The 13,800-nt window shown below is 49.3% G+C and overlaps 1 protein-coding gene across 2 annotated transcripts; it reads left to right on the plus strand.

Annotated features, from left to right (window-relative positions):
* The first annotated feature begins 464 nt into the window (after positions 1–464).
* LOC145718683 (E3 ubiquitin-protein ligase DTX4-like) lies at positions 465–13,611 on the plus strand. Of its 2 annotated transcripts, XM_081810190.1 has the most exons (5): positions 467–1,019; positions 1,971–2,123; positions 5,157–5,318; positions 10,095–10,184; positions 11,230–13,611. In XM_081810190.1, exons 1-5 carry the CDS (start codon positions 915–917, stop codon positions 11,320–11,322), a joined length of 603 nt encoding a protein of 200 aa, XP_081666316.1. In that variant the 5' UTR covers positions 467–914; the 3' UTR covers positions 11,323–13,611. The 2 variants fall into 2 exon arrangements, with proteins under 2 accessions (XP_081666315.1, XP_081666316.1); XM_081810189.1 differs by having other exon boundaries at positions 465–1,019; positions 10,095–13,611.
* The last annotated feature ends 189 nt before the right edge of the window (positions 13,612–13,800 follow it).

The raw sequence follows: 13,800 nt of genomic DNA on the forward strand, positions 1-13,800 counted from the left end.
GTGCGATCCCACTGGAACTTCAAAACGTGGTTGCAGGGTGGGGGCTTGGGGTGATGGTCAAAACATTTAACAACCAGTACCAGCAGCCAGAAAGAGCAGCCGCAGAGCTGAGGGGGGTCCTTCGGGGCGAGTGTGTAGGCACAGATTCTGACCCCTTAGTGGCCGGATTGCGCACAGGCGGGAAGGAGGCCCTGAAGGAGGTTCAGCCGACAAGCAGCATCCCGAAGCTGTGGGCACCGCTTCCTGCTTTCCCAGGGAAATAACATCACCCCGACACCACATTATAGATCGAGACAGTACTTAGCACGATGTAAAAGGAAAGCGATAAGCCTACCTCATGGGTTTTTGTTGTTGTTGTTGTTGTTTTTAAAGATTTTATTTATTTATTTGAGAGAGAGAATGAGATAGAGAGAGCATGAGAGGGAGGAGGGTCAGAGGGAGAAGCAGACTCCCTGCCGAGCAGGGAGCCCGATGTGGGACTCGATCCCGGGACTCCAGGATCATGACCTGAGCCGAAGGCAGTCGCTTAACCAACTGAGCCACCCAGGCGCCCCTTGTTGTTTTTTTTTTTAACGTGTAACAGTTTACACAGTTCCTCCAGCTGTCGCCTCACCACATGCTTTGGGCATTGCCCAGGCTCTGATTATATGGAAGAGAAACCCACTCCGCCTATCTCAGGCAAAAAGCGGGTTTGTTGAAAATAGGTATGGGGTGGGGAGGGGGCGTTTGTCAGGGAGAAGACTGCAGGAGGTAAAGATGGGCACGAACACCTCCCACCTCCTCCTCCATCTGCTGATTCCCTTTCAGAGTCTAAAATCCGATTGCAGAATGAATTCCTCCCCTTTCCTGCTTGGAGCCTGGCTGATAACTCCCCTCTCTGGCATGCCCCGCTTGACAAGGCTGTTTGATCCCTTATGTCTGTCTTGGTGGCCCACCAACCATCCTGTCCCCCAACAGGTAAAACCCCTGAAGAAGTGTTGAAGAAGTATCTGCAGAAAGTCCGGCACCCGCCAGATGAGGTGAGCGCAGGGGGAGCAGGTCAGGGCTTGCACCCCCCAGCACTTCCCCTGCCGGATTTTTCTGCAGGATGCAGTGGGAGCAGCTTTCTGTGTGCTAACTGGTACAGAGCTGGTCAGAGCTGACACAGGGCTCCGAGGTTGGTGGTCCGGAGCTGCAGACACCCCCTGACCCCCCACCCACCCCGTTCAGCAAAGGGCTGATTGATTCTAAGCTACCTTTCCATTAACAGTCTGAATTTAAGACCAACAGTAGGATAAGCTACATTATCATATCATGAACTGACTTTTCAATGGGTTTGATGTAAAAGGCGAAAGATTTATGCGATCTGAAGAGAAACCAGAGTCAATGGGTTTGATGTAGATCGGTGGTTCTCAGCCAGAGGGATTTTGCATGTCTGGAGGGGAGAGGGAATGCTTGTGGGCACAGGCCAAGGATGCCAAACACCCACCCGTGCCCAGGACAGCCCCCTCAGCGAAGAATTCTCCAACCCCAAATGCAAGTAGCACCAAGGTTGAGAAATCCTCTTATAGACTTATTTAAGTAGCAGCCCGTCTGGTACACTTGAGGTGCAATTCCTTTGCAAATGTTCAGCTTAAAGGGTCTATCGGCAAGAGTCTATTTCCTCCCCAAGTCACTGGAGAACACCAGGAAAGGACAGTGCATCATCCCATAGCCCTGAAGGAGATTACAGCTTTGGGGGTGAGCCCCAGGTAAGCACGGACCACCACCAGCAATTATTTTAAGAATTGTTCCGTTGTGTAAAGTGAGGTAAAGCTATATTTAGATTCCCAAAGGCACATCTGTCTCTACCTTGGTTTGTGAGTTTTCTAGAAGAGTAGGAGGGACAGTTCGCCTGACTTCTGACCATGCAAGAGTCACGGTGGAGATGCTCTGGCTTCCCGGGCCAGGTGAGAGCTGACAGCTTCTCTGCTCTGTACCCCCTCCCCCAGGACTGCACCATCTGCATGGAGCGCCTCACGGCCCCCTCGGGCTACAAGGGCCTGCAGCCAACAGTCAAGCCTGACCTGGTGGGCAAGCTGTCCAGATGCGGCCACATCTACCACATTTACTGCCTGGTCGCTATGTACAACAATGGCAACAAGGTTAGCGTCGGCCCGTGGGGCGCCCACCTCCCACGCTGGGCCCTGTTGGGGTTGCGCCCCGGTGATCAGGATCAGGCCTCCACAAAATGATAACCTGTCTTAGCCAACTGCCCCCAGTCTCTACACTGGGTGGGATGGTCTGAGAGGTATAGACTTCTAGTCCCTGAGGGGTTTTTTGGCGGGGGGTCCATGACAATGGGCCCGTGGGGGTGTTCATTACTACCAGAGTAGATGGATTTCCCTAATTACTTGTCCTTCTCCAGGGCTAGTGATTTTCATTACAATTCATTTTCTTTCTTTTTTGTTTTCAAGATTTTATTTATTTATTTGACAGAGAGATAGAGAGAGAGCACAAGTAGGCAGAGAGGCAGGCAGAGGGAGAGGGAGAAGCAGGCTCCCCACTGAGCAGGGAGCCCGACGTGGGGCTCGATCCCAGGACCCGGGATCATGGCCTGAGCTGAAGGCAGATGCCCAACCGACTGAGCCACCCAGGCGCTCCTACAATTCATTTTCTTTGGACAATTTCAAAACACCCTCGATTGCCCCTTCAGAGGCATTAGGGACTGTTGCCAAAGTATTCCTGGTAGGCCTTTGAACCTCCCTGTTGGAGGAGGGGAGGGCCGTTTGTGGTGCTTGTCTTGTCCATCACTGATGGTGGGGTGGTATTCCTCCAGGAGGCTGGTTCCCAGGAATCTGGGAGTCTCCTGAGATGACAACTCTCTCCTTACACTGTCCGAACTTTCACGAAGCCACTGACTCTTCTCAAGTTCTTTGCTGTCCTGGGAATAACCGTCACTCCCCTATCTCCATGAATTCAAATCCTACTTGCTTCTCCAGACCCAGCTTGGATGGCATCAGAGTCTGAGATTTCCCTGGTATCGCCAGCTGCTTATTCATCCCCCCTCCCAAAAAAAAGTCTGGCTTTCGGAGAGTGCTATGGACTTCTCTTGCTGTGGGAAAAAGTAGAGGCAAGAGAGGCAGCAGACCCAAGCTGGAACCCTGGCTTAGCAACTGAATGACCTTGGGCCAGATTTTCAATCTCTCTGAGATTTCATTTTCCATCTGGAAATGGAGATAAAACAACACCTACTTTCAGGGTATTATTACCATTATTATCCAATTTGATATCTCCTAGATATGATAGCTGTAATTTTTCCCCCTTCATCTTTATATAGTCCTGTGATTTAAGTTCCCATAGTGCTGACCTTGGGATCTTTCTCGTCTCAGAGAGCTCAAGCTCAGTCACTGATGGATGATGCCTGTCTGGTCTGGTGCTCACTTTTCTGACCCTAGGTTAAAAGGTTTCTTTGGGATTTTGCGTTTTAAAAGGTTATTTTGGATTTAAAGGGGGTTTTAGCACATTCATTCCATTTTTGGTGTCTGTTTTCAAGAATAATCTAGCACCTCTGTATTTACTTCCATAGTGCTTCAGAAATATGTCTCAAGACACTGTCCTTCATTCTTTTTGCACTAATACTTTGAAGCATGCATTTTAAATTTTCTTTGCACAGAAGAGGGAACAAAAGGGCCCAGAGACAAATGAAGTGATTCACCCCCAAGGTCATGAAGCAAGTTAAGGCCAGAGCAGAGAGCGGGACCGTGGGCTCTTGACCCCAAGCCTTGGGTTCCTATCCATTGATCACATGAAGGAACCTTCTCCATCACCCTGAATACAAGTTATTCTTTTAAATTCATAGAGCTTCCATTGAAAAGTCCCCAGATAGCTCCACAGAGGATCTCTGTCCTCCTGAGGTGGTGCAGACATCCTGGAGCACTCCGGTCCCTGTTATTCCACAGCCCTTTCTGCACACGCTGCTCCCTGCTCAGGTCTTCCTTCTCACCCACTCTCTTCTGGAAAGCCTGGGAACAAGGCTCCTCCCACCCATGCAGTTCACGCCTCGCTGGGCCCCGCTGTGAAGCCAGGGCCCCTTATATCTCTGCATCCGTCCGGAGTCTGGCCCTGCCCCCCAACACAGCCCCCAAGGTGCAATGCGGAGCTGGGGTGTTTACACACACCTGCTGGGGCGCTGGCCTTCAACTGTGATGTGCCTCAGTTTTCCTCTCTGTCAAAGGGACTCATTTTTAAGACTAATAGTAATAATAAGGCTAATATTCCTTTTCAGCCACTATCAGGTGAGGCCAGAATGAAACAAGATGTAAACTCTGTTGTAAGGTTTAAAATGCTATAACTAACAACTCATTCCCTCCTTCACTGCATGTGCAGACCTTATCCTCCCTCCTTCAAAGCCAATTCACAGCTCTTCTTCAGGGATCATTTTCTTAAAAGTCAGCTTCATCTACTCCGGCACATGGCACCCACTTTGTCTTTTCAGAGCAGTGGTTTGCAAACTGTACGAACATTAGACTCGCCACAGAGATGATAAGAGCACGGATAACATTTAGATACACGACTTCATGGCGTGCAAGACTTCCTGTGGGTTATCTAACTTAATCCTTCCAACAACCCGGTGAGATAGATACTATTATTTTCCTTGTTCTGTGAAAAAACAAACAAACAAACAAACAAAAACAAAAACAAGACTCAGAGAGGTTAATTAATTTGCTCAAGATCACACAGCAGGTAGATGGCAGAGCTGAGAATCAAATCCAGGTGGTTTGACTTCAGAGTTCTTACTCTTAACCGCTATGTTCCGTAGGTAACCCCCTACCCCCAACCAGTCCAACTCGGTGTCCTGGGGTGGGGTCCAGGCATCTTTATTTCTAGTGAACTCCTCAGGGGTTGTGATGCTTGGCAGTTTGGCAATGGCTACTCCCTGGTACTTTGTTGTCTGCCCCACTCATTTGGTACTTAGCGGATAAATAATGATTTAACCTGCCCCCGTGAGCTGCTCTCCCTTTCAAGGGTGGGGTCTCTCTTACATGCCCCTTAGCAGGGAGCTGAGTTGTGGAATTTACTTATTTGGGTGCATTTCGTTCCCCTGGCCCTTTATCTTCGTTTCCTTCCAGCGTTAGGTGGGGAGGTTGTTACCAAAACTGATTCCCAATGTGGCTGTTCCGGCCTTGTCCCCTCAGGATGGAAGTCTGCAGTGTCCAACCTGTAAGACCATTTATGGAGTGAAGACAGGCACCCAGCCTCCGGGGAAGATGGAGTACCACCTCATCCCTCACTCCCTGCCTGGCCACCCCGACTGCAAAACCATCCGGATCATCTACAGCATCCCTCCCGGCATTCAGGTGAGCTCACTCTCAGCCACTGGCTATTTTTTTTTTTTTTTTTTTTTTAGGTTTACATGTTGGCAGGAAATATGTGTGTCTTAATCTGTTCAGGCGGCTGTAACAAAATACCACAGACTGGGTGGCTTTTAAACCACAGAAATTTATTTCTCGCAGTTCTGGAGGCTGGGAAGTCCAAGGTCAAGGTGCTGACAGATTCACTGTGTGGTAAGGGCCTGTCTCCTAGTCCATAGATGTCTTTTTGCTGTGTCCTCATGGCAGGAGGGGCCAAGGAGCTCTCTGGGGTCTTTTTCATAAGGGAGGGTTCCTTTCTGATCCCATTCAGGAGGGTTCACCTTGTCACCCCCAACCCCCCGCCAAGGCCCCGCCTCCAAATACCGTCACCTTGGGGTTAGATTTCAACCCATTAATTTCGGAGGGACACAGACTTTCAGTCTACAGCATCCCATCAGCTTCCTGTCCTTTCGTGCAAAATGCATTCTATTCCAATAGTGCCCAAAGTCTTAACTCATTCCAGCATCAACTCGAAAGTCTAAATCTGAGGTCTGGCCTACAGACCATGTAGATCAGAGGTGGGAGAGACCCCAGGTGCAAGTTCCTGTCCAGCTGGGAACCCGTGAAACCGAACAGGTTATGTGGTGGAGCCCCCACGAATGGGATGGGTGCCCTTGTAGAAGAGCCCCCAGGGACCCCCCTCCCCTTGCCTCATCGAGGCCACAGGGAGAAGACAGGATCTGTGAACCAGGAAGGGGGTGCCCACTAGACGCTGGATCTGCTGGCGCTAGACTTCCCAGCCTCCGGAACGGTGTTAAACACACTTGTGTTGTTTAAGCCACCCTGCCTGTGGCATTTGGTTACAGCAGCCCGAGAGGGCTAAGATAATTTTGTACTGTGAAAAGTTTCCTTTCTCCCATCTACACAGTCTCAGCCCCTGCCCCTGACCTTCCGCCCTTGTTCTGACTTTCTTACGTGTCCCCCAGCTTTCTCTCTGCCTGCGCAGCGAAGATGCTTTCCGCCCCGCCCATGCGCACCCAAAACATGACATATTAGACACACCGTTCTGCGCCCTGCATTTTTCAATTAACAATAGAGTTTGTAGATCTTCCCATGTCAGTATATCTTCCTTGTTCCTTCTTAGCTCTGGGTGATAATCCATCATGTAAATGTACCATAGTTTATATTCAACAGTCTCCATTTGACGGGCATATGGATTGTTTCCAATCTTTTACTACAACAAATAATGCTGTAGTGAAAAACCTTGTATGCCTGTGAGTGTATCTGTAGAATAATTTTCCAGAAGTAGAGTTTCTTTGTCAAATGGCATTTGCATTTAATATTTGATAGATGTTCCTTGGCTTTGATTTGGGAGAAGGGCATTTCTCTCCTCTTTTGATTCTTTGAAAGGCAGTCCTAAGGAACAAATTGAACAGTATTCCTGCCAGTAAATACAAATGTGTTCCTTCCATCACACATTGAAGCTTTTCCAAAATGATCTAGGGTACTTACTGGATTCGTTTATTGGGCAAATATTTATTAGTTTATCCTTCCCTCCTCCCTCCTCCTTGCCTTCTTCCATTTTGTCTCTTATTTTTTTAAAAGACTTTATTTATTTGGGAGAGAGAGATTGAGAGAGAGAGAGAGCATGAGCAGGGGGAAGGATAGAGGGAAAGGGAGAAGCAGACCTCCCGCTGAGCAGGGAGCCCCCACACAGGGCTCGATCCCAGCACCCCGAGATCATGACTTGAGCTGAAGGCAGACGCTTAACCGACTGAGCCACCCAGGCACCCCTGTCTCTTATTTAACAAATATTGGGAGATGGATTATGGGCCAGGCACATTCTAGGTGCTGGAGAAACAATGGTGAACAAAACGGACAGTCCTTGCTCCCCTCATGTCCCCACTCAAGGGGGATGAGGAAGACCACAGACAGATGCGCAACCAAGGACTTCCAACTAGTGATAAGTCACGTGGAAGAAATAAAACAGGGGTGTGTGATAGTCTGTAAAAGAAAAGAACTGAATAAAAAACATCGTTCTTCCTTGAGGGACTTACCAGCCAGTCAGGAAAAATAAATACACATCACAAAACTATAGAGCAAAACACGGTGTGCACCATTGATGAATGCTGTGGGAGGCCACACAGGGTCCTCAAAGTCTGGCAGACCTGGGTTCTGACTGCTGGTTGATTCCTTATTGGCTGGGACTTTGGACGACCCCTTGACCTTTCTGAGCTCGGTTTCTTTATCTGTATAGCTGGGAACCTCCTGTGCAGAGGGTTTGGAAGGCTAGGAGATGACATTTGTATGTGCACATTGTGGTATTGGGCACAGTGCTGAGGTGCTAGTGCCTGGTCCCTGGCCTTATTGGAGTATGCTACTTCTCAGGGTGAGGAAGAGGGCTTATGTCTGTCTATCTGGGAGGGTCGGAGGAGACTTTCTGGTGCAGGGCACACGGTAGTAGAGCTTGGAGAACCATGAAGAAATGGAGAGATTTGTAGTGGGAGGACACAGCGGAGTTGTAGCGGGGAGGAAATGGGGGTGTTGGAAGAGTTTACTTTGGGATTTATGACTTGCAAGGGTGGGGATGGGAGGAGGGCGCATGAAGGGTGGAGAAGACTAGGCGGGGAAGGAGGACCGTGGCCAGGCCATGGGAGGATGCCGACATGTGGGGGGCTACAACTTCCCCTGCCAGGCTGGGGAGCACTGAGAGGCTGCTGGGCAAGACTAGCATCATGGAAAGTTGTGCATTGGGAATGCGGTTCAGGAAGGTCTGCCGGGCAGAAGAATGAGGGGTGATGACCTGATAGGCCAGTTAGGAGACCACTCTGGGTCATGGGGCCCGAACGCGGGAGGCGCTGGGGACAAGGGAGAGCGAGATACGGTTGGATGCAGGGGCCGCTGAGACTTCTGCAATGACTGGAGGCATCCAGTTTGGATGGTAGCGACACGACTGACAACATGGGAGTCGGAAGAAACAGCTGACGGCCCCGTGGTGGCAAGTAGGACAGACTGAAGTGGGCGAGGATCGGGACAGGGCAACTCTTTTGCAGGAGGCTCTTTTCCCAGCCTCCGGGACTGAAGAACGGAGAGGTGGCACTAGGGGGTAGAGGGGCCTCAGGCCTGTGTCAAGGGAAATGCCTCTCTCTGCGGTCAGGACAGCCGCTCCGTAGACCCACCCTGAACGTCCGCAGCAGGACACGAGGGCCACGTCTGTCCCTGTCCCCAGAGACTCCCAGACACTGCACGGGCTTGGGCTCCCGTGAGGAGTCGAGAACTAGGAGCTCCGCCTTCAGAGAATGAGTCCCTGGAGGAGAAACTCTGATCCAGGGAGGCAGAGTTGTGACTGTTCCGCTTAGTGACAGGCCGGGAGCAGGCAGCCCTGCTGGGTCGGTGCCAGGCGGGCGTCTGGGTTGGCTGCACCCCGCGCACGTCCCAGGCGGGCGAGGCGCGGGCAGAGCCGTGGTGGGAATCGGCCCTTCCGTCGGGCAGCCTGGCCGACAAACAGCCGTGGCCGTGAGCGTGTTGTAAATGTGGAGTGATTTCGCATGAATGCAGAATTCAGGGCTGTCAGGTCCCGCATCTCCAAGCATCTCCAAGAAGACGGTGTTGCGGCTCTCAGCCCACAGGGACCTTTCCCTTTGCCGATATCGCACTCAACGCTGTTCAGTTTGCCAAATGATAGATGACCTACCGCGCTATTAAAAATTTTCTTAAACCACAGGATTTTAACATCAATTTGGAACCACCATCCATTATGAAACAAAAAAGCAAAAAAAACCCCAAAAGTCTGTGTTTTCTGGCAATCTTGGCATTCATGCATTCATTCACTCGTTCACTCATTTTTTTCAGCCAGAACTCATTTACCATTTGTGTGAGGTCTTGTGCCAGGAGCTGCATGGAATTATCATTATTCTATTGGTTTCATCTAGAAGGGATTTTTCAAGGGCTTCCACAGACCCTCACGGGTCAGAGATGCTCAGAAATTACAGGCAGACCTTTGTGTGTGGGCGGGGACGGGTTGGGGGAAGTGTGTGCAGTGGTACTGGGAGAAAATCCCGCCCTTTTCATGAGCTGCTCAGGGGGCCTGTGGACACATTCTGGACCCTGATTACCAAGCCTGGCTTCTGGCTGAAGTCTGCTTCAGTTTCTTTCCCACCCAGCGGCCCGAGACTGCTTGCCTAATTGGGGTATTGGTGCACCCCACGCTCACTGCCACATTATTCACAATAGCCAAGAGAGGGAAGAAACCTAAGTGTCCACCAGTGGATGAATGGATAAAGAAGGTGATCACACGGCCCCTGGCTCAGAGGCACTTTTGTGATTCTGAGTAGTTTGGAGGCAAACCGTTCAGTGTGCCCCAGGAAACCTGGACTTAAGTTTTGGCAAAGCCATTGGAGAAGCCCAGTAACCTCTCTAGGCTGCAAGTTTTCCTCTTTTGTAAAACAGAAGAGCCGGCATAGCTGTTGGATGATGATGATGAACATTTACCGAGTTCTTACAATGCTCTGGGGCCAAGCGCACTTAACATTCATATTCTCCCTATTTAACAGCTGGGGCATCCACACCCCAAGAGAGGGCTCCAGCCAACACCTCTGGGAGGCGGCAGCTCTGGGTCCAAACCCAGGTGAAGCTGCTACTGTCACGGCTTTGGGATCTGTTCTCTGTCTAGACACTACGACCCTTATTATTGTCATCATTATTTGAATTAGTCACGGTCTGCACCGCTTTGTTAAAAATATTTTGAACACTGCCCTTCGCTGTCTTTCTTTCTGCTTTCAGGGGCCAGAACACCCGAATCCTGGGAAGAGTTTCAGCGCCCGTGGCTTCCCACGACACTGCTACCTTCCGGACAGCGAGAAAGGGAGAAAAGTAAGAGCAGGTGTCTGGGTGGGGTGGGGGAGGATTTACTTCTGTGTCAGGGCCCCAAGTTTTGCTTCCTGCCATGCACAGACTAAAAAGAGTGGGGTCTCTTTTTACTCTGGATGCACAGGGTAACAAGGTCGTATTTGAGTCAGCCATAGGTAAGGGTAGATAGGATTAGAATTTTTTCTCTTGCAGGGTGGTGGGGGTACGGCTCTTTCTTCTCCTGGATAATACCGGCAATAATTGATCTATTTTAGGATCCTTTCTCTCAGGCTTTGCTGCTTAGCAGCTGGTCCTGGGACCAGTACCGGGGGCCACACCTAGAAGCTTGGTAGAAGTGCAGAACCTTAGAACCTACTTCATTTTAACAAGATCCCAGGTGATCTGATAGCACATTAAAGCTTCAGAGGCACCGCCTTGCGGCAGGGATCTTAATGTGGGGGAGGTTACTTTTTTATAATGTACTTTTGTATTCTCTGACTGTCCCAAAAAGGCAGAGGGAAAAAAATCACTGGGTTTCTGGATTCCCAGTGATTCATGGTCAGGCTTCAGTGGTTCTATGAATTGTAAAGTTAGAATGAAGTTTTTATGTTCATTTTTCTGTGGCAAAGGCCAGAAAATCATTGGATTTTCAAAACCTTCCCTAACCTCAAAAAGGATAAGAACCATAGATCTAGGGGGTGTTATGCCCCTTGTGGGGTGCTAGGGTGCAGTGCTGGACGAGAGGTGGATTTTATTTTATTTTTTAAGATTTTATTTTATTTATCTGAGACAGAGAGAGTGAGAGAGAGAATGAGCAGGGGGAGGGGTGGGGCAGAGAGAAAGGGAGAAGCAGACTCCCCGCCGAGCAGGGAGCCCGATGCAGGGCTCGATCCCAGGACCCTGAGATCATGACCTGAGCCGAAGGCAGAGGCTTACCGACTGAGCCACCCAGGTGCCCCAAGAGGTGGATTTTAGCTAGCTTTCTCCAGGTCATGCTGTGTAACAAACAACCTCAGTCTCAGAGGCCGACTTCAACAAACGTTTATTTCTCATGCACTTTGCATGCCAGTGGCTGTGGCTTGTTTGCTGCTTGAGTCAGCTCAGTCTGCTCCATGGGGCTCCATGCCCTGGAATCCAGCTTGAAGGGGCGGCCCTTCTGTGATCTATGCCCTTCCCATGGAACTGGGCCGAGGACCAAGAGAAAATCCAAGTGGAATGGTACAATCCTACTAGAGTTGCCCCTGAAAGCTTGTTGCTCCTACTCACATTTCACCAGCCTTGGGCACTATGCAAGCAGTGGGGTCGTGAACTGCCTACAAGGGGCCCCTTGGGTCCCACGGCAAAGGGTATGGATATGTTCTCCTCTTACAGAGGAGAAAGCAGATCGTTTGGAACAATGAGAAAATCAACCACATCGTGAAGATGTGCCCAGTGCAAGGTCCTCAGATTAGGAGTCAGGCTTAGTCCTGATACCTGATTGCCCTGAATAGCCCCAAATCGGTACCTGAGCCCCAGATCGACTGTCCCAACTGCTGGCTAAACATGTCCACTGTGAAGTCCTACTGCTAAAACTTGAATCCTCTTGCCAAGAGATGCTCCTCTTCCATGCCTCCTTTCCCATGTTAATGACATACCCAGGATCCCTGGGACCCAGATTGGACACGTTAGTGGACCCTTGCTCTGAACGACACCCCACTTGGGGCATTTCCCTGTGAACTGCCCGCTAAATTGACTCCTTTTCTAATCCTGCCACTCCCAACCTAGTAAATCCTTTCATCTTTCACCTGCTACCAGGTTAAATATCCTTTTTTTTTAAAAGTAGGCTCCATAAAAAAAAATAAAAATAAAAAAAGTAAAGTAAAGCTCCATGCCCAGTGTGGAGCGCAACACAGGGCTAGAACTCACAACCCTGAGATCAAGACCTGAGCTTTACTCTAGATGCAGTCTTAACAGACTGAGTCACCCAGGCGCCCCACATGTTAGATATCCTAAAGCACGGTTTCTAGCATCAAGCTTTTTTGTTGAGAAGAAATAAAGTAGGAAAAAAACCCAAAAAATTGTTTTGATGTCTTTCCCTTCCTTCTTTACAATGTACAACCTTCTCAGCTTGGCATATAAGACCTACTACAGTGTGGGTCTAAACCTTCCCCTCATACTAATTCCTCACCTTTATCCTTCATTTGTCTGCTGGTCTGGGGCCCTAACCTGGGCTCTTGCACAGCAAGGTAATAAAGAGCATGGGTTTGGGAACCAGACTGGCTTTGGTCCGAGTCCTAGTTTTGCAGTTTACCAGAAGTGGGGACTGGCATAAAGATGAACATTCTGAAGTCTTAGTTTCCGGATCTATAAAACAGCGGTGATCATTTCTATCTGCATGGACAGGATGTTGTAAAAATTAAATGAAAGTAGCATTTGTAAAATGCCCAGCGTGGTGAAAACTATTGTTGTAATTACACACGCTTCAGCTCATATTTATTTACTGTGTCTACATGTCCTTTTCTACTGATATACAGTTGACCCTTAAATAACTCAGGGGTCAGGGGAGCTGGCCCCCATCCTCCTGAAGTTGATATCCACATATAACTTTTTTTAAAAAGATTTATTTATTTGAGAGGGAGGGAGTAGAGAGGGAGTGGGGGGAGGGGCAGAGGGAAAGAATCCTCATGCAGATCCTCCACTGAGCACGGAGCCCTACACAGGGCTCCATCCCAGGATCCTGAGATCAGGACCTGAGCCAAAATCAAGTCGGACAGTTAACTGCCTGAGTCACCCAGGAGCCCCTCCACATAAAGCTTTTGACTACCCCAAAACTTAACCAGTAATAGCCTACCATTGACCAGAAGCCTTGCCGATAACACAAGCAGTCAATTAACACATATTTTGTATGGTATGTGTATGACATGCTGTATTCTTACAATAAAGTAAGCTAAGCAAAAGAAAATGTTATTAAGAAAACTGTAAGTGCTGTCCTGTAAAAGTTTTTATAGGACTGTAAAAAAAAAAAAAAGTCCGCATATAAGTGGACCTGAGCAGTTCAAACCCGTGTTGCTCAAGGGTTAACTGTATTCACACCCTCCTCTCCCTCCGATACTCGGTTCAAAAGCATCTTCCTCCCTGAAATCTATACAGATTCGCATCTGAGAGTCAACAGAGTAGTGATTCAGACCATGGACAGGCAGTGAAGTCAGGCAGTCCTGAAGTCAAGGTCCCCCTCTGCGCTTGCCTGGTGTATGACCGGGGCAAGTCTTATTCTGCTGAGCTTCTTCATCTGCAGAAAGGGGATTAAGGAGAATACCTGTTGTATCTGATTGTTGTAACTACTACATGACCCAGTGCTTGCTACTTGTAAGTGAACACTCAGGGGAGGTCGATCATATTTCTAACGTATGCTGTTGTTATTGTTTTGACTGTTATAATTTCCCACCTCCAGCCCATACCATGTTGACGGTAGTTCTTTTTTTTTAAGATTTTACTTATTTATTTGACAGAGAGAGACACAGTGAGAGAGGGAGCACAAGCAGGGGGAGTGGGAGAGGGAGAAGCAGTCTTCCCGAGGAGCAGGGAGCCCGACACGGGGTTCAATCCCAGGACCCCGGGACCATGACCTGAGCCGAAGGCAGGCGCTTAATGACTGAGCCAC

Source organism: Leptonychotes weddellii, unplaced genomic scaffold (genome assembly GCF_054177405.1).
Source record: "Leptonychotes weddellii isolate Sample4059 unplaced genomic scaffold, ASM5417740v2 HiC_scaffold_1982, whole genome shotgun sequence".
Lineage (NCBI taxonomy): Eukaryota > Metazoa > Chordata > Mammalia > Carnivora > Phocidae > Leptonychotes > Leptonychotes weddellii.

Bases quoted from the DNA above. Each gene is read 5' to 3' on its own strand.
- LOC145718683 (XM_081810189.1), top strand. From the start codon at position 915: ATGTCTGTCTTGGTGGCCCACCAACCATCCTGTCCCCCAACAGGTAAA. The intron at 1,020-1,970 runs GTGAGCGCAGGG...CCCCTCCCCCAG, and splicing joins TCCGGCACCCGCCAGATGAG to GACTGCACCATCTGCATGGA. The intron at 5,319-10,094 runs GTGAGCTCACTC...TTCTGCTTTCAG, and splicing joins GCATCCCTCCCGGCATTCAG to GGGCCAGAACACCCGAATCC.